Source organism: Nycticebus coucang, chromosome 4 (genome assembly GCF_027406575.1).
Source record: "Nycticebus coucang isolate mNycCou1 chromosome 4, mNycCou1.pri, whole genome shotgun sequence".
NCBI classification, from domain to species: domain Eukaryota; kingdom Metazoa; phylum Chordata; class Mammalia; order Primates; family Lorisidae; genus Nycticebus; species Nycticebus coucang.
The window spans coordinates 71,725,686-71,749,434 of record NC_069783.1 but is presented as its reverse complement, the minus strand read 5'-3'; the positions used below and the strand labels follow the sequence as shown (position 1 = coordinate 71,749,434).

The following is a 23,749-nucleotide window of genomic DNA, read 5'->3' as shown; positions in this document are numbered from 1 at the left end:
TCCAAAAGCCTTAGAGTAGGGATTTCATTAAAATAATTCATATGGGCTTGGCGCCTGTGGCTCAAGTGGCTAAGGCGCCAGCCACATACACCTGAGCTGGCAGGTTCAAATCCAGCCTGGGCCTGCCAAAGAACAATGACAGCCACAACCAAAAAATAGCCGGGCGTTGTGGCAGGCGCCTGTAGTCCCAGCTACTTGGGAGGCGGAGGCAGGAGAATCGCTTGAGCCCAGGAGTTGGAGGTTGCTGTGAGCTGTGAGGCCACAGCACTCTACCCAGGGGGACAGCTTGAGGCTCTGTCTCAAATAATAATAATAATAATAATAATAATAATAATTCATATGAACATGTACCAATGTCCAGCACAGAGGAGGTGGTCCCGCCTTCTCCCAGGCCCTCTTTTCGCATCATTAACACCCTCGTGAGAGTCCTCCAGCCTCCTCCCACACTTTCCTTCACTGCACTTCTTTTGGGGGTGGGAGTGGGGGCCATTTCTGAGTCATCACTGCTAGGAGCTGGGGAGACCTGGGCTTGACAAGTTCCACCCATGTAGCAGGGGCATCAGGGCCTGGTGTGGGCGGGAAGCCATACCACAGTGGGGTGTCTAAGCTGCTGCATGTCTCCCTGCCTCCCAGCCTTCCCTGGAGTGAGCAGGAAGAACAAGGATTGAACTCTGAGTATCAGTCTGGAATGAGAAATGGAGGCCAGGTGCTCAGGAACCCAGGCTGCATTTGTCAGGCAGCACCCTGGCTCTCTGGGGTGCTGAGCTGCCTGGGGGCTGGCACCGCCTGTCTTCCTGGTCTGGGCTGGGCCATTCCTGCCGAGATGTAACTGCTGCAGACACCCAGCAGCCCTGGAATTGTCCCACGGCGGCTTGGTGTCTTCCCCAGCTACCCAGAAGGCTGAGGCAGAGCCAGAGCTGAGTGCATAGAGTGGCCTGCTGAGCTGCTGGGTGTGCCAGAACTGACTGCAGGCTGCTCCTGGTCCACCTCTGCTTCCCAGGAAAGATTCACAGGGCAGGGGCCAGGTCCAGTCTCAGTCTGGGAGAGGAGAGGTTTCTACACCCTGCCCCCTGGTCTGGCCACCTGCACCTTGTCTTTTCTCTCTCCATCCTATTCCCATGCTCATTTCCCCACCATTTCCTCTGCATAGCCTAACCCCACCTTCTCTTCCTCCAAGAACCCCTCTTCCGGCCTTCACTCATCTTTCCACACAGGCATTTGTTTGTTGGTTCCTGTGTTTCTTCCTCAATCACCAGCTTACCAAGCATGTGCTGTGTGCTGGTGTGTACAGCCCAGGTAGTGGACATGCAAATGTGAAAAAGGTGTGATTCTAGGGCGGCGCCTGTGGCTCAAGGGGCAGGGCGCCAGTCCCATATGCCGGAGGTGGCGGGTTCAGGCCCAGCCCCGGCCAAAAACCAAAAAGAAAAAAAAAGAAAAAGGTGTGATTCTTTCTTCCCAGCCAGTGACATGTTATTATGTAGCTTCATTAAAAGGCCTACTGAGGCCTTTTATGTGCCAAGCTCATGCTCAACACTTTTCATACATTATTATAAGAGCCCCAGATGTTGTATATATTATACCCCTTTTTACAGACATGGAAACTGAAACTGAGAAAGGTTAAATGACTTACCTACCTAAGTCCCACTGCCCGTCAGTGACAATGGAGGTGGAACTCATAGGGGGGCCTGAAAAAACAGATGTGGGCCATGTGGAGGAGGGAGAGACCCCAGGCCTAGGGATCAGTGAGCAGAGGCCCCACAGCTGGAAGGTTCATGTAGCATCTGATGACCAGTAAACTTGACTTTCAGGGTTAAATTTTGGGGTATCAGGAGAGGGGAAGTGAGGTTATGAAGGCTGTGGTACTGTCTTACCCAGCTCAGGTCATCGGCAGACTAATGGTAGTGAGTGTGAGCTGACCTGCACTCTAGAAAGATGAAGGACTGCAATGGGAGACGGAGGGAGGGCGGGAGGGTGTCCTGGGCCAGGCGAAAGGACTGAAGGCAGGGATAATGAATCCAGGGCATCCGTCCTGCTCTGAGCTACTCTGCTTGGCCCCACAGCCTGTGGCCAGGTGTGTAGGTCTCCTTCTCCTGAGAGCTCCTCGTCTCAGAAAGGTGGTGCTGAGGGGCCAGGGAGGGAACCAGAGGTTCCTACACTTCACTTATGTGCAGAGTGTGTATCCATTCCATCCCTTTTCCACTCTGGTGATGTGTATGTGTGGGTCAGTGTGTGTATATGTGTATGAGTGTGTAAGAATGTATGTGTGTGTGTGTATGTGAGCGTGAATGTGCAAATATGTATATGGGTTATGTATGTGTGAGTGTGCATATATGTGTGAGTGCATATGAATGTGTATGTGTGTGAGCATGAATGTGTGAATATGTATATGGGAGTGTATGTGTGAGTGTACACATGTGTGAGTGCATGTAAATGTATATGTGAGCGAGAATACGTATGAGAGTGTGTGTGTCTTATGCTTTACCTCTCTCCCTCTTTCTCATGGGCCGGTGGTCTGGGATGACTTGGCAGTGGTATCTTACATAACCACACTGGGGCTCTGCAACATCAGCTGACACTGATGGGGACCTGGGGTGCCACTGCAGGGGAAAGGTGGCACCCCTCTCTCTGTGCCCTCCCTCCAGTTCTGCCCCTTTCCTCCCACGAGCCACTGTAGCACCATGCACATTTTCTGTTTTGTTTTGTTTTTGTTTTTTTTTCTTTCCAAGGTGGGCCTTAATGTCCTGGTTCAGAAAGCAAACAAGTTCACCCCCGCCACCCGCCTTCTCGTCCAGAGATTTGTGCCATTCCCTGCTGTAGGTAAGCTGTGTTCCCAGCACACAGACATGCGTGTGCTGTGCGTGGGTGTCTGGGGCTGCAGGGTTCCCAGTGGGCTGGATGGCCCTTCCACATCTTTAGTGATGGCCCGGGGGTGCCCAGCTTGGGGAAGTGTAGCAAACAAGTGGCTAGAAGACAGGACCAGGGGCCCTCACTGATGGCTCCAAGCCTGTGATCCTGCTTTTCAGCTCAGGGGTCCTTAACCTGGGGTCCCAGACCCCCAAAGTGTCAGTAGAGAGAATACAATGGGTCCTATGTAGTAGGTTGAGGAAAATATTTATACTAACCTGTAACTGAAATTTAATATTTCTTTCCATTATAAATATAGGCATCAAACCACAGTAAGAAGGAGGAACTTTGACTTTGTCACCAATAGAAATCAAAGATATTTTTGTGTTGCTATACAGTTGTTACAGAGATCTTAAAATAGCATTTATGCTCAACACTAATTCATATATGTCAACTAATAGAACTTGCCTTTTAATTCTTTGTTCAAAAGCATGTCTATTACTATATCACATTTAAAAAATATTTTAATAACTTACTTCAATAGAATCCCTTTGAGATCCTATGTATATTGTTTTATAGAGTTAGAAACATTATTTTGAGAGCGGTGCATAGACCTTACCAGACTTTGGAGCTTCTGCTAGTCTAGGTTTCAAGCCTTTGGATCTTGTGGCTCTCTAGGTTTTAAAGCAGTGTTTTTCAACCTTTTTATTTCACAGCACACTTGAACCTGTAAACTATCGTGATACACTTAAATTATGTTAATCAAAAAAATTTTTAAAAATATACTTACTATGCCTTGAACTTCTTTCAAAGGTAATTTGATTAGTGATCTTTAAAATTTTTTGCATCACACCTAAGATCCTCTTACGGCACACCAGCATGCCTCAGCACACCAGTTGAAAATCACTGTTTTAGAGGCCTTTCTCATATGTAGCTGATGGTGGGTGCACAGGTGTGTGTGGAGAGGATTTCTCCTGGCTTCAGCTGAGTCTTCGCTAGACTTAAGACTTAGCAATAGATGCCCTAGGTCTGGGCTATGGGGATGCCAAAAAGCCCAGTTTGGCTCTTATTTTATTTTGAGACATGGTCTTGCTCTGTTGCACAGGATAGTGTACAGTGGTGTCATCGTAGCTCACAACAACCTCAAATTCCTGGGCTCAAGCGACCCTCGTACTACAGCCTCCTAAGTAACTGGGACTACAGGTGTGTCACCATGCCCAGCAGTAATTATTTTTTTTTAGATTAAAAAATAAGCAACATTGAAAGCAGCACAGAGCAGTGCATAGTTAGTTGTGAAGAGAAGGATAAGCAAACGCTTAAACCATAGCACCAGTTTGCCCTCTGTGCCAGAGGACACAGATGAGGGTAGTGCCAGCACAGGGCATGAGGTTCTGTGACCACCCTCATGTCAAGGCTCAGTCTGAAGAGCTAGAGTCAGACCCAGGCTCAAGGTCCTGGCCCCATCTTTACCTCCAGGGTTCAGCTTCCCCATCTGTAATAAGCAGGCACCAGTATCCACTTCCCTATAGCCCGAGGCTCTGGGAGGAGCAAATGAGGCTGTAAACCAGATTCCATTGATAGGAAAAGGCCCTGTGAGAAGGTAGGATCCTTACTGGGCAGCCCCACCTCCTGGATGGCCCAGAGGCTAATGAACTCCTAGAACTAACTACCCTGCCGAGCCTCAGCTGACCTAGATAATTGCTATAGCAACTCCACACTTCTAATGAACTCTCTGCTATTTCTGTTCTGGGCCATTAATGGAATAACCCTTTAGATCTGACTTTGTTAAGGGACCTATTTGAGCAAACAGGCTGCCCAACTGGTATTCCCTACCTTTGGCCTAGGGTCATAAGCAGCCTGACAAGGGGGCAGCAGCTCAGCTGCACTGGACTGGATCTAGCTGAGATGCAATCTGTCTTTAGCCAGGCTTCATCAGGGGTCCATTCCAGCCCTACTCTGCTGGCCATCTTGCTGTGTGACCTTAGAGTGGTCTTAACCTCTCTGGGACTCCTTCAGGAGGAAGGTCCCTGCTTTTGGTCTGAGGCTTTTGGACATGTCCCTCTTTAGGCTCCAGTCTGATTCCCTACCATCTTCTCACTGGGGTCCAGACACTGTCAGGAGCCTTGGAATCTGCACATCCCTGGCCAGTTGCACAGGTTGCCCACAGAATGGTTTGCAGCCTTGATAGTCCTGCCTCACCAGGGTTCTGAGAGAAGCAGGCCCTTCTGGGCTTCTTCCTCAGGCCTAGTTATCCAAGTACCCCCAAAGGGTCCTGCCTGCCTTTGCTCCCTCCCACCTCCCCCCGCCCCCCCACAGCCCTCGTCTCCGCTTCCCAGAGGCTGGCTTCCCTCTCTGGGGCTCTGGTCTCCATCCCAGTCCTATGTGCAGATGGGCACTTGCTGGTTCCCCTAGTCAGTACATTCTTTTTCTTTATTCCCTTTTTTTTTTTTTTTTGGAGACAGAGTCTCGCTCTGTCACCCTGGGCAGAGTGCCATGGCGTCATCCCAGCTCACAGCAACTTCAAGCTCTGGGCAATCCTCTTGCCTCAGCTTCCCAAGTAGCTGGGACTACAGGTGCCTGCCACCATGCCCGGCTAGTTTCTCTGTTTTCAGTAGAGACAGGGTCTTACTCTTACTCAGGCTGATCTCAAACTCCTGAACTCGAGTAATCCACCCACCTCAGTCTCCCAGAGTGCTAAGATTACAGGTCTGAGCCATGCCCAGCTCCCCTAGTCATTACCGACACAGTTGTGAGATGAATAAGTAATGCCCCCCACCCACCAGGGGCTCAACAGACCCCTGGTCCTCTCAGGCCACCACCCAGTTCCTATACTAGGCCCTCCTCCATCTTATCCCCAGGAACTCCTGGCCAGGATGGAACATCTCTAAACCCCATGGATACTGGGAAGGCCCAGGTCCCAGCCAGTATTCACTCCTACTTTCCAAGGCAACCTAGGCCTGACTAGACTGGGTCACCCTTAAAGGCTGTTGAGAAGTGTGCTCAGGACATGCTTTACCTTGTAGAGGGTCCTTTGCCTCTTTGGGTTGCTGGCATGGTAGGGGGACAGAACTCACCAAGCTGTGAGTGCATGTGGGAAGTGGCTGAGACAAGTGGCAGTGATCATATTAAACCCTGGCTGTTGGGATGTGTGTGCAGAGTGAGGGGTGAGAGGTGTCGGGGCCACATCCTTAACTCCTACTCTCCTAAGCAACCTGATAACTCAAGCTCTCTGAAACAGAGAGGCTCCTGGAAGTCAGTTGCTTCTCTCTGCCCTACTCCTTGGGCTCCAGCTGTAGTCTGGGAGGTTGAGGGAGACTTCTCTCTTCTCTTGGGCCCACATGCTGCCTAAGAGAGGCCTGAGACAGGACATCTGGGCCTACACCTAACTCCCCTACTCCCACCCTGCTCTGCCTCTGTCTCCTCATCTGGAAATGAGGCCTCTGACCAGAACCCCCCTCCGCCTTCCTTCTGGGACCTCCTTGATATCACTATAGGCCTCTCTAAGTCTGCAGAGCCCAGTACTCCCAGGGGCTTACACAGCTCTCCTGTGCCCCGAGAAGGCCTCTCTTTTCCCTCACTTTTCATTCTGTGCTGGGAAGGTCTGAAGGCAGACCATGCCATCCCCCTTGTATAGATTCGCTGAAACTCACACTGAGCTTGACAAAGCCTAGGCCTCCCCCACCCAGCCCAGGGCTATTCCCAGCCCGCTTGGGTGACCCCTGGCCACCAATAGCTGAAGAACTGAGGCGTGAGGCCCCGGGGTGACTGAGGCTACTCACTCTGCCTCCATATTCTCCCCTGGTTTTTCATTCTGAGCTATGTGTATGCGTGTGTGTGCACTAATGCATGTGTGTGCACTTGTGCCGAGTATGTGGGAAACCCCAGGATGCTTCTGCAGCCAAGGTGGTTTCAGGGCTGCTATGTGCCCCGGTCTAGAACAGCAATCATGTGGGAAATCTCAGTTTCTATTTATACATGGAGATGTTAGGAACGACGGTGAGCCCAGAAGCATGTGTGCTGGCATCGGAATCGATTGGGGACTGGTAATTAATTTGCTTAGACCTTAATTAATTCTCCAGTTCTTTCTTATTTGTGGACTGTCACGCCTAATTGTGCTCAGGAGCTCGAGCTCAGAGCAGGCCCTCTGTTAATTGACGTATGGTCGCTGTGAGGTGGAAGTTAATGGTTTGGGAAGCTGGGCAAACAGTGTAATTAAAGGTCAATAGAGGAGGCATCGGAAAATACACACCCAGGTCCAACCACCAGTCTCCCTGCACAGAGTTCGTTCCAGGGGCTGCAGGTCCCACTACCTTCTCGAGAGGCCTTGGGAGGAGGGGAGCATGGGGTGGAGTTAGCAGCAAGAGGGAGGGCTAGGGCCATGTTCCAGAGCAGACCCTGGCCAGAGGGCTAGGCACACCTTGCTAGCAGTTATGAATGAGGCAGGGGCTTTAAAGAGGTGGAGACCCCATGTGGCATCTCAGCAACCACATCTATAAGGCCGGCACCACAGACACTGTGTAGGTGTGTGTAGAGAGAAGATCAGAAGCCCTGAAGGTCACCCCTGGCTGCCTGACTCCATTCACATGGAGTAGGGGACAGCTGTGAATGTCAGTAAAGACCCCTATCTGGGTCCTGAGCATCAGCCACCTGATGCCTTTCATGAAGAACAGCCTTCCTGCATGCACCGGAAGTGCAGCCCCAGCAGCCCTTTGCTAGGAAGTGACTTCTTCCTGTATTATCCCCTGCAGTCCCTTCTGTTAAATGTCACCATGTATTTCGTTGCCATGAAAAGATCCCTGAGGCCAGGCATGGTGGCTCATGCCTGTAATCTTAGCATTCTGGGAGGCCGAGGCAGGTGGATTGCTTGAGCTCATGAGGTCGAGACCAGCCTGAGCAAAAAGTGAGACCCTGTCTCCATTAAAAATAGAAAAACTGAGGCAAGAAGATTGTTTGAACCCAAGAGTTGGAGGTTGCTATGAACTATGATGCCATGGCACTCTACCCAGGGTGACAGTTTGAGACTCTGACTAAACAAAATATAGGCTCGGTGCCTGTAGCACAGTGGTTGTGGCACCAGCCACATGCACCGAAGCTGGCAGGTTCAAATCCGGCCCAGGCCAAGTACAATGGCAATGACAGCTGCAAGAAAAAGTGGCTGAGTATTGTGGCAGGTGCCTGTGGTCCCAGCTACTGAGAGACCGAGGCAAGAGAATTGTGTAAGTCCAGGAGTTTGAGGGTGCTGTGACTGTGATGCCATGGAACTCTGCCGGGGGCAACGTAATGAAACTCTGTCTCGAGGGAAAAAAAAAAATCCCTGAGCTCACCACTGAGTCCATGGCCCAGGGTGTTCAGGCAGTCTTTGGGAGATCTTCTGCTCACTCACACCCAACTTGCCGCACACGTGCTCCCCCATGTCTCCTTTGCCCCTGGGCTACATGGTTTCCATGTCATCGATCCATCTCCCCCTGCACTGCTCCTCTCTCATGCTTAGTCCTCTTTGCTTCCCTGGTCCAAGAGGTGGCCATGGCAATGTTGAAGACCTGCCTTCAGGCCTGGTCCCCTGTGAGTGACAGGTAGCAAGATGTGTTCTGTGCCGTGACATGTGCTCCCTCTAGTTGGGGCAGTGGTCCACATGGTATCCACGCCCCTCAGACACCTTGGGATGCTATGAGTCCCTGCCTGGACCTGCTCCTGCTGCTGCCTGCTGTACTCCACTGCAGCCCTGGTGAATCTTGCGACCCTTCTCTCCTGGGCCCCAGGCCTTTGCACAGGGCCCTGCTGCTTGGATTCCTGCTCTTCCCACTATCTCAGCCTCTTCCCTGGCTGCTAGGTCTTCGCAACTCAGCTCAGAAACCATCTCCTCTCAGAAGTCCTCCCTGGGAGTCCCAGGGGGGTTAGACTGCCGCTCCCTGTGTGTGCCTGTGTCTATTTGGGGACTGCCCGTTTTGTTGTTCTAAGTCTGCTCTCCATCAGACTGAGTGCCCCAAGATGGGGACTGAATCTCATTTATCCCTACCCCGCAGACTCCCTCTGGGCCTGGCACACAGTCTGCGCTCAGTGTGGATTTCTTCAGTGAACAAATGCTTTGCACAAAATGTTTGAGATCAGGCTCTTACAATGTGGACCCTTACCCTGATAATAAAGGTGACCAGATTCTTTGGCTGCCTGGACATTTAGACATTTTCCATTTTTAAAAATAATTTTTTAGTGTTTTGTCATCTTATATAAGTTTTTACCACCTCTGGTTCACTCTTGGGTGGATGGGCCCACCCCTTCCTAGGTCATCCTGGGCATATTATCCAACCTTTCCTGGCCTTGGTACCCCATCTATAAAGTGAGGACACTAGTGAACTAAGTAGTTTTCCTGGGGATTAAACATGTCAATCTTCCAGAATATCATAAGCACCCCGTAAATGTTAGTCCTCTTCCAACTCTACTCCCCTCCACCTGCCCCAGTCAGAGATGGCAAGAACAAGAGGAGACATGTTCCTGCCATTAGGAAACTTATTATTTGGAGGGTAAGAGGAGCTAAAATGCCCCAAAGAGCACAAAACAAAAAGCAAAAGTTCCAGTGATAAGTCCAATAAAGTTTTATAGAGGATGAAATTCATTAGATATTATCTCTAATGACCTTGTAACACCTCTAAGATTTTAGGTGCCTGTGGTTCAGTGAGTAGGGCGCCGGCCCCATATGCCGAGGGTGGCGGGTTCAAACTCAGCCCTGGCCAAACGGCAACAACAACAACAAAAAAAATAGCCAGGTATTGTGGCGGGCGCCTGTAGTCCCAGCTGCTTGGGAGGCTGAGGCAAGAGAATTGTGTAAGCCCAAGAGTTAGAGGTTGCTGTGAACTGTGTGACATCATGGCACTCTACCTGAGGATGGTACAGTGAGACTCTGTCTCTACAAAAAAAAAAAAAAAAAAAAGATTTTAGGAATCTAACATGAACTGCATTATTTAGGGAGAGCGTGTTTGTTTTTACAAAAGAGGATCATTAGGTCATGTTATCAAAGGAGTATGTGGGCACAGTGGTGCAGATTTTGAGGACCCGTGAAAGAAGGCTGCCCTGGGTTGGGTGCCAGAGATTGTGGCAGCCTCAGAACTGTCATGGGCCCCTGGTGTGTGTCAGGCCCCAAGAGGACATGGCAGTGGGTCCGTTTCAGCCAGAGGGAGGTATAGTGTGTCCTAGAGCTCTGTCCTCAGTCCCATCCCCTCCAGTAGTTTTATGACTGCCTGGGATGGAGGAAGCCTGTGGCTCACATTAAAGAAGCAGAGACAACAACCTGGCAGGAATTGTGAATTCATGGGCAAGAGTATCAGGATCTAAAAAGATCTGCCAAGGAGGGCCAAAGAAATCTCGCAAGGTTTGAGGTAAGGCTTGCTGTTCAGTGTGGCTGCACAAGCATAAAAGTGCCAAGACCTGACTTGGCTGAGGTGCTCAGGACAGAGACCTGGGGATTTCATGGGCTATGTGCTTAGAATGGGTCCACAGCATGGCACGTGCCTCTGATGACGTTCACTCCTATTTCAACTGCATTACTAAAGATAGAACACCCAGAACAAAGGATCTGTTTAATTCTGGCTCCACACGTCAAGAGAAGCTCTGATAAGCAGGAGCCCAACAAGAGTGGCAGGATCTTCTGGGGTGGGTGGGGGGAAGAGTCTGTTATTGGAATGAGCTGCCTGACTCTTGGGTTTTGGGGAAGTATCTGATTAGTGATGGTCCCAAAAAGCTGTGGGGGACACTCATACATGGTCAAGTCACCTGTTTCTGAACCATTTGCTCAGGACCCAGCATATAGTCGGTGATCAATAAATGCTGTTAGAGGTTTTGTAATTCCTAAACTCCAGAACACAGAGAAAGTGGGAAAGTGTAAGGCAGGTGGGGAGGCTTACAATGCCAGAGGGAGCACACTGGGGTCTGGAGTACTAGCTAAGGGTTTGAGCTTTATCTTATGGCTGATGGGGAACCATTAAAGAAGTTCAAACTAGGGAGCAGCTGCGATAAAAGTGAGCTTCTTAGAAGATGGATGTGTTATCAGGAATCTTATATTAAAAGATTCCAAATTTCCAAGTCAGCCTACACGTAGATTTATAGGCTGATTTTTTAATCCAGAAATTCCCAGTCCTGAATTGGTGACACTTAATATGGATTATGAAACTCTCCTAAATTCTCAAGCTATTTAACAGAAAATCTCTGCTGTTTCACACTGCCTATCAGGTAGAGTTATGGTGATTATAAATCAAGCAAATATTAGGTATACATCCTTTGAAGACAGAAGGGTTGAATGCTGCTGTGATTTGAGTGTGTGGTGACTTACACACACACTTTTTAAAAAATGTATAGGCTCGGCACCTGTGGCTCAAGGGGCTAAGGTGCTAGCCACATACACCTGAGCTGGTGGGTTCAAATCCAGCCTGGGCCCGCCAAACAACAATGACGGCTACAACCAAAAAAAAAAAAAAAAAGCTGGGTGTTGTGGCGGGTGCCTGTAGTCCCAGCTACTTGGGAGGCAGAGGCAGGAGACTCACTTGAGCCCAGGAGTTGGAGGTTGCTATGAGCTGTGATGCCACAGCACTCTACCTAGGGTGACAGCTTGAGGCTCTGTCTCAAATATATATATAATAATATATATGCTATATATTATTAAATACAGCTAATCTTTTTTTAAATTTTAGATTAATATGAGGGTATAGACGATTAGGTTACATTGTTTGTGTTTGTTAGGTAAAGTCCAAGTTGTAGTTGTACCCCTCATCCAGGAGGTGTGTCATATGCCCTTACGTTGTGCCTGTTAGGTGAGAGCACACCAGTCTCCCTCCCTCTCTCCTCCCCCCAACTTGAGTTTAATTGCATATATCTCTGGCAGGGACTGAGAACCTGGCTACAGAGGTTGCTTCTGGGGAGGGGGTGAAGCTAAGTTAGAGTTAGGAAGGAGAGTTACTAGACTTATTAGAGTTGGGAAGGAGACTTACTTTTTATGATTTACTCTTTTATATCATTTGAATCATTTACTGTGTTACCAATAAAATAGTGGAATGAAGGAAGGAAGGGAGGGAGGAGAGAATAGAAGAGAGAAGAGGAGGGGAAGCCAGCTTTACCTTTCCCTCCTTGTCAATGAAAAAGTAGCGTCTAGGAGCACTTTGTCCAATATCAGTCTGGAGCCAGAATGGCAACTCAGGTCTTAGGGTGCTTTGTTTGTTTTAATGAAAATGGCTCTATTTTTTCCTGATAATACATAGCCATTATATCAAGTTGAACATCCTACTTGTCTCTCCAGAGATAAGTTTAGTATATATCCCTCCAAATTCAAGTTATCACCTAAAAGTATATGAATCTCTGCCTATTTATTATATTGATATATATTATCAATATGCCTTTATAAATATAATTTAATACAAATGGGTTTGTGCATATATGTTATCCTGTAAACTGCCTTTTTTTTTGAGACAGAGTTTCACTTTGTCGCCCTAGGTACAGTGCAAGGGTGTCATAGCTCACAGCAACCTCAAACTCCTAAGCTCAAGTGATTCACTTGCCTCAGCCTCCCGAGTAGCTGGGACTTACAGGGGCCTACCACAACACCCAGCTATTTTTAGAGACTGGGTCTGGCTCTTGCTCAGGCTGATTTTAAACTTCTGAGCTCAAGCAATCTACCTGCCTTGGCCTCCCATAGTGCTAGGACTACAGGTGTGAGCCACTGTGCCCAGCAGGGTTATTTTATTTTTAAAGAAAGGGCCTCTGGAAGGCACCTGTGGCTCAAGGAGTAGGGCGCCAGCCCCATATATTGGAGGTGAGGGGTTCAAACCCAGCCCCTGCCAAAAACAACAAAACAAAACAAAGGGCCTCCCTCTTGTTCAGGCAGGTCTCGAACTCCTGAGCTCAGGCAATCTACCCTCTTTGGCCTCCTGGAGTGCTCAGATTGCAGGCATGAGTCACCATGCCTTGTCTTGTGGATTTTTTTTTAATTATGAAATTTAATTTTTCAATTAACATAGAAAATTGAGGAAATAGAGAAATAAAATATTAGATGCACTCAAAGCCCTCAATACCCTCTTCTAGATTCTGTTTCTTTCTCTCCCTGGAGAAGTCTGCTGACCTGCATTCAAGATGGTTGTGATTTATGTCCCACCAGCCATCAATTGTATTATATATATATATATATATATATTTTTTTTTTTTTTTTTTGTAGAGACAGAGTCTCACTTTATGGCCCTCGGTAGAGTGCCGTGGCCTCACCCAGCTCACAGCAACCTCCAACTCCTGGGCTTAAGCGATTCTCCTGCCTCAGCCTCCCGAGCAGCTGGGACTACAGGCGCCCGCCACAACGCCCAGCTATTTTTTGGTTGCAGTTCAGCCGGGGCCGGGTTTGAACCCACCACCCTCGGTATATGGGGCCGGCGCCTTACTGACTGAGCCACAGGCGCCGCCCTATTTATATATTTTTAAAAGTTACATTAACTGTATCATACTGTAAATTGCTTTTGAAACCTTTGTTGTGGTTTTAAGATTTATATCTTAAATATATATATATATTCGTTTCACCTATTATAGACATTCTACTATGTGACTCTCCACAGTTGATTAATTGAGGACATTTGTTTCCAGTTTCTCATATGTATATCACGGTCTGGCTCTAAACAACCTTATATTCGTGTCCATGTGCACATGAGTAAGAGTTCTCCTGAGCAGGGTTTTCAAACCTTGATCTATATTACAATCACCTGAGCTGCTTAAAACAAAAACAGATCTGGTGGGAAGATGAGTGTCTGGTGCTTAAAAAAAAAAAAATAGATCCAAGTTCTACTTCAGATTTAGTTTCATTTGTGCAGCCAGCATTGAGAATTACCGATTTAGGTATGTACCTAGAAATGGAATGAGCATGTTAGAGGGCATGTACATATGTAACTTTACTAACTAATACCCAGTGGGCATGCAGGCTTTCACCCTACCTGCAGAGTATGAATTTTTGTTTCCCTATGTCCTCTTCAACACCTCTTCAATATCTGGTGGTACTAATCGTTTTAAATTTCTGTTCATCTGAAATAGTTCTTTTCTCATTTTGATTCGCATTTTTCCACTGCCCAGTATGGTTAAGAATAACTTGTAATAGCTATACGAGACATTTGGGTTTCCAAATAGTAGAGAGAACAAGGAGATCCCTGTTTCATACCATACACAAAAATGAATTCCAGATAAAGACCTAAACATGAAAGTTTAAAACTTTTAGAAAAAAATATAGATGACCATTGGAGTAGGGGTTGTTTCTTAATCACACAAAAAGTATATGACAGAAAGAAAAGTACTGTTTATTTGATTGCATAGTAAACTACTTGACAAAAGACACCAGCAACAAAGTGAAGAAAAATAAACCAGAGGCTGGGAATAGCTATTTGGAAACCATTTAGTCAGTGAGGATTATTCTCTGAGACTAAGCACTCCTGCAAATTGATTTTTTTCTTAGATTAGGAAATCGGCCTTTGACTGTTAGTAAAATTGAGTTCATGTTATTGGGATTTTATACTTTATGAATTGCCTCATAATATATTTTTCTATGATTTTTATTACTAATATCTTTTTTTTTTTTTGAGACAAAGTCTCACTTTGTGGCCATTGGTAGAGTGCGGTGGTATCATATCTCACAGCAATCTCAAACTCTTGGGCTCAAGGGATCCTCTTGCCTCAGCCTCCCAAGTAGCTGGGACTAAACAACAATGCCCGGCTATTTTATTAGCGATGGGTGGTCTTTTACTCTTGGTCAGGCTGGTCTCAAACTCGTGAGCTCAGGCAATCCACCCGTCTCGGCCTCCCAGCGTGCTAGGATTATAGGTATGAGCCATCACACCCGGCTAGATTATTAATATCTTTTTAATAATTCTTTTTTTTTTAATAATTCTTACAGATCTTATGTGTGTGTATTTTGGGGGGTGGGTGGGGGGAGACAGAGTATTGTTCTGTTGCCCTAGCTAGAGTACAGTATCACAGCTCATAGCAAGCTCCAATTGCCCTGCTTTAGCCTCCCGGGTAGGAATAACTACCATCACATGCCACTATGCCTGGCTAGTTTTTCTATTTTTGGTAGAGACAATCTACCTCTTGCTCATGCTGGTTTTAAACTCCTGATTTCAAGCAATCCTCCTGCCTTGGCCTCCCAGAGTGCTCTGATTACAGACATGAGCAACCATGCCTAGCTGATCTTTATATATTTTGTGCATGGTTTTGGCTGAACTTAGCAAAAACTCTCATAGTGGCTTAAATGATAAAGGACTTTATTATTTGCAAAAGTAATACATTCAGGGAGATATCCAGGGCCTTCCTCCCAAGTCTCTGCTCTGTCAGCTTCCCAGTGGGCTTTATCTTCAGGCTAGCTCCTGCCATGTTTAGGAGAAGGCAGCTGCAATGCCAAGCATCACATCCAGACCCTATGTCCAGAGGATAAGAGGCTGTCTGCCTGCCACCCCTTCTTAGATGGGAGGAGAGTTTTCCCAGCAGTCCCCAGCAGATAACCTTCATTGGCTAGAATCAGATCACCATATCCCTTCCTAGACCAATCACTGACCAGGGGAGAAATATTACTATTAGTTTGGACTAATCTTTTGGGGGATAGAATAGCTTTTAGAAGTCAGTTACCATGGACCCTCTGTACATTAATATTAGTAGCCTTTTGTTTATCATATACTGTATAAGATACACATTTTTCAAGTTTCTTTTTCTTTTTCTTTTGAGACAAGATCTTGCTCTGTTGCCTGGGCTAGACAGCAATGGCATCATCATAACTCATAGCAACCTCAAATGCCTAGGCTTAAGCAATTCTCCTGTCTCAGCCTCCCAAATAGCTGGGACTATAGGCATGCACCCTCACACCCAGCTAATTTTTCTGGTTTTCATAGAGACAAGGTCTTGCTATGTTGCTCAGGCTATTCTCAAACTCCTGGCCTCAAGCAATTCTCCTCAGCCTCCCAAAGTGCTGGGACTACAGACATGAACCATTTCTGGCCTCTCATTTCTTTCTTTTTTTTTGTTTTTTGAGAAAGTCTCACTTTCTTGCCCTTGGTAGAGTGCCATGGCTTCACAGCTCACAGTAACCTCAAACTCTTGGGCTTAAGTGATTCTCTTGCCTCAGTCTCCTAGTAGCTGGGACTACAGGCACCCACCACAACACCTGGCTGTTTTTTTGTTATTGTTGTCATTGTTGTTTGGCAGACCCTGACTGGGTTCGAACCCACCAGCCCTGGTGCTTGTGGCCGGTGCCCTAACCACTGAGCTATGGGCGCTGAGCCTGGCCCCTCATTTCTTAATCATATGGTCTCTGAATAGATCTTGAATGCCATGTTTATAAGATGGCTCAGTTATAAGAGATATTAATATAATAGGCTTTAAGAAGAGGACAGAACTATATTAATGTTCATTGGAAGCAATAAGCAAGCATTCACTTACACATTCAATACAAGTCACCTGCTTCCAGTGTTGGAGTCTAAGCCTTCTTCACATTTTCTAATTCTCTTTGGGACATTGGTTATTAAACACAGTGTCATGGCCACCACTAATTTCTGTAATCTCTGCCTCTAATCTTGACTCCTTTCGCCTCTTTGAGATTGAGGGTATAATTTCAAAGCATACGAAAGAATATTGCGAATTTTTTTGTGTGCATTTCCAATTTGATTACTCTAGTGGTTTCATTTTTTTTCTTTACTAGAAGGAGAAAACATTCCTGAAGTTACTCAGCTTCTATAGGAAGTTTCTCACATATGAATACCTAAGTGTGGGACCCATGAAGAGGTCACACCAATCCCTACTGACTTTAAAATTTGTATGATCTTCTTCAGAAAGTCTGGCAGTGTCTAAGCATGATTATATTCTCATTGTAAAAATTCAAACTATAGAAAAATTTGGTGTAAAAAAAAAAAAAAAGGTGGGAGTCTTCCAACAACCCCTAATTCTCACATTGAATTCCTTTCCCCAAAGGGGACCACTCTGTAAAGTATGAACCTTCCAAAATGTAACCTGTGGATTTATGCACACATATGTGTGTATACCAATTATGGGGTTTTACATATAGTAAATCATCATGTACATACTCGGTAGCTTTTTTCACATAACAGTTTGTTTTGGAGATCTTCCCATGTGAGTTCCCTAATGGTGGACATTTAGGTTGTTTCTAATTATTTGCTCTTACAAACAGTGCTATAATTAACATCCTTGTAAATGTCTCTTTGTGCATATGGGCAAGCATTTCTTTAGGGTAGCTATCTATGGTTTGGCAATTTCTACTGTCTTTAATTGCATTGCCTGGTATCTGGCAGACGATCTTCTGCATGTACAATAACTTTTCATGTCCGTGCTCCATTATAGTGTAAGTTTTAGAAAGATGTTTTAGGCAACAATTAGGAATCTAAGTTTAAGTTCAAATTCTGTATAGATTGCTGTGGTCAGCTGAGGTGACACTTGAATGAACAGATACCTCTACGCATGGCTAAGTTCACACACATACAAGTGGTTGTTTGGGGTAGCAGATAAGGTCCCCCCCCCCAATGACATTTGTTGTAAGGCACATTATGATTTTTAAAACATTAAAATATTGGAAAATGCATCTTAAAATTGAGGAGTTATAGTAGTTTATATCCCTCAAGCAAATAGCCCATTGCTTCACCTCCACGCTTAAATGTTCCTTTCCCTGTGAGTTGATACAACTGCTTTACCAGCAACTAATTTCCCTGACAGGTGAGTGTGTTACTGGGCAAGTGTGCTGTGCATTGATCTGTTTGTCTACTCCTGCACTAGTTCAGGGGGAAGACTCCCCTGTGGTGTTCTTTGGACCACTTTCTGGTACATTTGTCTTGCTGTCTCCTGCTCTTTCTTACTCCTCTCACTATCCCTTCTACACTGGGTGCTTCATTAGCTGTTCACAATCTGCATGATTTTGCATTGCAGTGGGTCGGATGCGAGAACATCTGCAGCAGTCAAGAGCATATTTTCCTCAGGACTTGACACTGAGCTTGCCATCAGCAAGAAGCAATACCTATCTCTCTTCTCTTTCTCGCTCCCTTTCTCCCTCTCTCCTCCTACTCTCCCCAGCTCCTCTCCCTCCCTGTCTCATTCCATGACATCTCCTCGCATTGCTACTCCAACGTCAGTTAATGCCTGAGTCTTGAATGGTGACAATCTGAGTTGAAAATATGCCAGCTTTCTTAACATTATCACTAACAGACTGCTTAATTAACCTGCTGATACCATCAATAATAGATTTTGCCCATGTGTTAGAGAGAAGACCCATGGCCTATGGTTGCGCTTTCTTTATCTCTGTCTGTCTCTGTCTCTCTCTGTCTCTCTCTCATATATATATATACACACACACACACACACACACACATATACACACACACACATTTGATTAGGCTCTCAGTGTCCGTCATGGGAGAAACATTTGCTAGGGTTGGTTAGCCGAACATTGTGGTAGGCACCTGTAGTCCCAGCTACTTGGGAGGCTGAGAAAAGACAATTGCCTGAGCCCAGGAGTTGGAGGTTGCTGTGAGCAATGATTATGCTACGGCACTCTACCGAGGGTGATAAAGTAAGACTCTGTAAAAAAAAAAAATATATTTTTTTTTTTGCTAGGGTTGGGGTGGGAGGGACCAGGGAAGGTTTAAAAGTGCTATGACAAAATCGAAAGTTCTGGATGAGATCATGGACATAAAATCAGTGTAAAAGACTAGTGTTTTCGGGCGGTGCCTATGGCTCAAAGGAGAAGGGCACCAGCCCCATATGCCGGGGGTGATGGGTTCGAACCTCGTCCCGGCCAAAAACTGCAAAAAAAAAAATACTAGTGTTTTCATTGCTCAAAGGGAGGGATGGCTAGTAGCCTGTGCATACAGCAGGTGCTCAATGAATGGACAAGTATACACAGCTCAACAGAAGAGATTGTAGGGCATGACTAGGCAGTAAGAACTGGCTGTCCTGGGGTTTTCATCATTCTGAGATGGAATTTAGGGTTTTCCGTGTCTTTTTACCACCCAGGCAGGTTAGAAGAGAAGGGCATTGTCACACTCAAAGATGTCCTGCAGGAGCTGGCTGAGAGGAACAAGGCTGGTCTTCACTTCTTTTCATGATACATCGTTTGTCTCAAGTGGCTTTGTGTTTGAACCAAAGTCCTTCTCTGTCCTGCTAGCCCTTCATTTCACATTGGGAAATTGCAGAGAGTAAGCGAGATGCTGCCATGAACCTGGGACTGGCCTACCACCTTCTTCAAATCCACATGGTCTTTTCTTTGTCTGTCTCCCCCACACATACACACACAAAGTGGGGGGTACAGATATTTCAGCTGTCCCAGCTTCTCCTGACCTAGTGTGGGCCCAGGTCCCGAGGCTAACATTCTGTGTGAGCTCAGCCAGCACCCAGAAATCCCAGGAAGACCCTAAACACTGCTGCTCCTCCTCTCACACCCAGGGAAGCTAAGCAGGAGCGAGGTGACAGTGGTTCAAGTTCTTGGTGTGAGCTGGCGGCCCCCTACTTTAAGGGGATGCCCGTCCCTGGGACCATGTGCCTGTAACCTTGCCTTTCTTGGAATGGTGGTAGTTGTGGTGAGGAAGAAGAGGTTCTCGGGGGCAGGGATTGATACCTTTCAGGGTAGAAAATCCCACTATCCAGTGGTTTTCTTGGGTCTCCTGGGAACTGAGGCCCTGGCAGCATGGGGGATGCAAACCATGAGTACTGCCACTAGAGGGCGCGTCCCCAGCACTCAGAGGCCAGGTGCCCACTTCTTCAGGCCACCCTGGGGGGCCCTTCTGGGTCCTGAACCCTGGGGCTGGCAGAATCTCACCTCTGGGAGTGAGGTGGGAGAGTTACAGAGACAGGATTAAAACTCAAGACCAGATGGCCCCAAACCCAGGCTCCTAGTTCTACCTCCACTTGCTTCCCCATTGATTGAATCTTCTTTACCTCAGATTCACTCTCCTAAGTCTGTCCATCTCTGGCGGTGGTTAAAACAAAGGTTTCTCAGTATCAGCGCTGTTGACAGTTGGGGTCAGGTAATTCTTTGCTGTGGGGCCGTCTTATGTGTTGTGGGAAGGTTAGCAGCATCCCTGGCCTCCACCCACCGGATGCCAATACAACCCCACTCCACCCCAGATCGTGGTCAGCAAAAAGATCAGGTGGCCAAATGTATCCAAAAAATCACCCCTGGTTAAGAGTCACCGTTTAAGACAGGTAGGTGTGCCCACTGTGGGGCAGGAGGGGTGCAAGGCTTGACTTACAGCCACAGAGGGTCTGCCTGTGGGGCCCATTGCACTGAGCATCATGTAGAAACAGTAGAGATGCTTGAAGATGGCGTATGTGCTCTAAATACATTTCAGAACTGTATTTGGCCTTCTGCTTTTCTCCTCCAAAGACTGCAGAGCTTCTCGGTCTTCCCCTCTGTTTATTCCACTTCCCTACTTATTGAAACAGGAGACTGAGGCCCAGGAACCTCCAGGGTCTCAAGCCACACCTCACCTGAAGAACCCTATCCCCCAGCTGTGGGCACCCTGGACCACTCGGCTCCCCAGCCATTGGCTCGGGCACCAGGAGCATCTGTGGTCTCCCTCCCACTCTGCCTGCCCACTAGGCCCCGCCGCACTCCAGCTCCCCAAACCCCGGTGCCCCCCCACTGGAGGGAGGGGGGAAGCAGCAGGTGTTGATGCTAATCAGCGTTCACAGCCCAGAACTGCAGTCGCTCCCAGGCTCACACACTCCCCAAAATTAAACACTCATTATACAAAATTAATTGACATTAATTAGCAAAAATTAAAACTTTAAACACAGCAAGGCGCTTTGGGGGGAGGAGTGAGGCAGGCGGGCTCTGCATTTGTCACCCCCCACTCCCCACCTGCCCACCACTCCCAAGTCCCCCCACTTCTACCCTGAAGCAGGGCTGGAGGAGTTCAGGCGAGGGCGGCACCCACATTGGGCCACGGGCCCGGGCCCGGGCCCAGCCATGTGAGTCCCAGGCAAGGGGAGCAGAAATAGGCTTCCTGCGCTAGTCACCAGCTGACGGGTGGCCCCCAGATTTCAGCATGCAGTGCTGATCTAAGGAGCAAGGAACCCTCTCCACAGTCCAGGTCCCCAAGATCTCAGCTAAGAGCAGGGAGGGGGCACACCAAAGGAAGGACCTCAACGTTGGGAATCAAGAATATAGGTCTACCTTGACTTTTGTTCCCCCCACTCTCCTATTCCAGGTATCTAGTGGCTTAGGTACTATAGCCTTTCTGCTCTGCCCCGATTTGCTGTGTGACCTCAGAGAAGGCAGTCCCCCTTTTGAGCCTCAGTTTTCTGTCCATATGATGAGGGGGTGGTGCTGGGTGCCTGCTCTGACACCTGCTGTCGGGGAAGCAAATCTCTGGGAACTTGATTCACTCTGAGGCTCCAGGGGCTGGATGTGGAGACTGGCATTTAAAGAGAATAAGGTAGTCCAGGGCCTGAGTTGCTGATGGTGAAACCTCAGGCGCCTGTGAGGATGCGTCTTCAGGCTAGAGAGGCCTTCTAGCTGGCCTCCTAGCAGAAGAGGGTGGCATCCTCCATAGGTGGCTGCACTCTGAGCCCTAAACAATTCTCCCTAACACTAGCTCTTTCTCCCTAACACTAGCTCTTGAAGACCTGCTCACCAGGTCTTCAAGGCCCCCAAATCCTTCACTAGGCTGGTAGACAGGGGCACAACAGAACTCTCCCTTCCCATACTTCTGCCCCCTGCCTTTGAACGCAGAACCCTGTGGCTCAGGACGGGAAGGCTTGGGAGAGAGAGAAGCCTGGTATCCACCCCTAGGAACACCATCCTCCCCCTCAGCCCTGCTCCCTGTAACCTTCTCTCTCCAGCCAGTGCCAATATCTGCAACGTGGTCCTGATGCGATACGGGGAGCTGGAGGAAGGCATTGATGTCCTGGATGGTGATGGCAACCTCGTGGGCTCCTCCAAGATTGCAGCCAGACACGTGGGTCTGCGGGGGCTCTAGGGGCAGGGCAGAGGGGGCAGCAACAGGGGGGGATTGGTTTTCCTCTAACTTGTTTGTTCCTTGGGGCTTCTGTCCAAAGGAGCCTGGTTTTGTCCTTTTGATATGTTCTCACTCTGCCCCCATCTCCTATCTACATGAGCCCCAGGTCTGGCCCCAGCCAAGCCTGTCCCCCCTGACAGTTGCTCATCGCTATGAAACATCCCATCTTTTGTCCTGGCCCCTCAGGAACCAGCTTCTCTGATAACCTCACCCAAACAAGGTGTTAATTGGCGAGGGCAGAGGAGACTCTCCCAGAACTTTCTTCCCCTCCCCAGGACCTGGGCCCTGTCTCCCTGGGCCTTCACATCCTCTAGGGTAAGAAGGAGAGTCCTGGAGGTGAGTGCTTTGTGGTTCTGGGTTAGTAGGCACTTCTGCAGGCAATGCTTCACCAGGAAACGAGTATGCTGAGGCTGAGGGATTTCTGGCTTGCCAAGATTTGGAGAAGAATATTTTGTCACAAAAAGACCCTCTTTCATTTCAAGTTTCACTAGTCCCGCCCTCTCTAGCAATTATAATTTTTTAAGAAATGAGTCCATGTGCACTTTTCCTTGTGCTTCCCATCTTCATCCTGATGGTGGTTAATGCCTCATCCCTGCAAAGGTATGAGGCAGCCGAGCACCCACCCTGTCTTGAGACCCTTGATTGGCAAAGAGCCCTGTCCAAGTCAGTGCTTCTGCAAGGCCAGTGAGGGGTTGGGGGTTCCAGCCACGCACCATTTCTGTGCTCCCTGTGCTAACACTAGACCATCCCATTGTCCCCACTCCTGTTCAGGAGACTGGAGGGACCCTCTCCTGGGCCTGCCTGAGGCTGACTATAGGGTCCAAGTTCCTGAGTGACATTTTCAGCCCTAAACCCATTATCAGAGGGGATTTAGCCTCAGTTTCCTAGGGATCAAGGGCTGTGAGCCATTCCTGGACCCTCATCTGAGGACCAAGAGCTGGTGGCATTAAAGGAACTCACTGTAATAGCTGTCAAAGTGCAGAACTGTCATGGAGCTAGGCCCTCCCAAGGGCACAGGCAAAGCCCCAGTAGAAACCCTGCAGACACTCAGCAGAAGCACGTGCCCTTTACTAAGAAAGACTTACCTAGAGCCAGGAGACACGAGATCAGATCTTCTACATCTTTGTCTTTAAGGGATGTCAATTAAATAAACCCCACAACCTGTGTCCTCCCTCAGTGCCATGAGCCTCGCTGTTGGTGCTGGTCCTTCCACCCCCCTCGGCTTCAGAGCTTCTCCTAGCTCCTGTGCAGCCCAGGAAGGGGAGGCTGCACCCACCGCCTCTGTGAGGTGCTCGAGCACCTCCCTGGCACAGCTCCTTCCGGGGGCTGCTTCTGTGTTGCCACCCCTCCCCCACACATGGCAGGTGATGGGAATCTGCTCTTTCAAATGTGTGTGGCAAGAAGAGGGGGATGGAATACAGCTTCGTGAGCAATTCCATGAATAATCCCATTCAGCCAGATGTGCTTAGCAGCAGCACACACACCCAGGGCCCCGGGGCGGGGTTCGCTGTCCTGCCACCTACTATCCCCGGCCTCTCTCTCACCACAGCCTCTGCCTGCCCCCAGGCCCTGCTGGAGACGGCGCTGACACGGGTGGTCCTGCCCATGCCCATTCTGGTGTTACCCCCGATCGTCATGTCCATGCTGGAGAAGTGAGTTGGGGCGGCCAGAACTGAGGGGCTGCCAATGGGGAGGAGGGCCAGAGGGAGGGGACCAGAGGAGGGCCAGAGGGAGGGGACCAGGCTAGTCCAGGGCAAGGGACTAGGGAGCAGCCGGCAGCCCCCTTGTTTTCAGAGGGTGGCAAGTGGTGTCCTCCATTATTAGGCTTTCCCAGGTAGGTGCTACTAGAATTGTTCTGTGAGAATTCACTGACTTACCATGCAGGA

The 23,749-nt window shown here is 48.2% G+C and overlaps 1 protein-coding gene across 6 annotated transcripts in view; it reads left to right on the top strand.

Annotated features, from left to right (window-relative positions):
* SFXN5 (sideroflexin 5) overlaps nucleotides 1–23,749 on the top strand; it is a 122,740-nt gene that overhangs the window by 74,206 nt on the left and 24,785 nt on the right. For 3 of the 6 annotated variants that reach the window (XM_053587032.1, XM_053587031.1, XM_053587034.1), the window contains 3 exons: nucleotides 2,727–2,817; nucleotides 21,688–21,803; nucleotides 23,430–23,515. In XM_053587032.1, the coding sequence (XP_053443007.1) occupies nucleotides 2,727–2,817; nucleotides 21,688–21,803; nucleotides 23,430–23,515 (293 nt within the window). Of the gene's footprint in view, nucleotides 1–2,726; nucleotides 2,818–21,687; nucleotides 21,804–23,412; nucleotides 23,516–23,749 lie in introns of all 6 variants that reach the window. The other 3 variants (XR_008379386.1, XM_053587036.1, XM_053587035.1) reach the window with 3 other exon arrangements.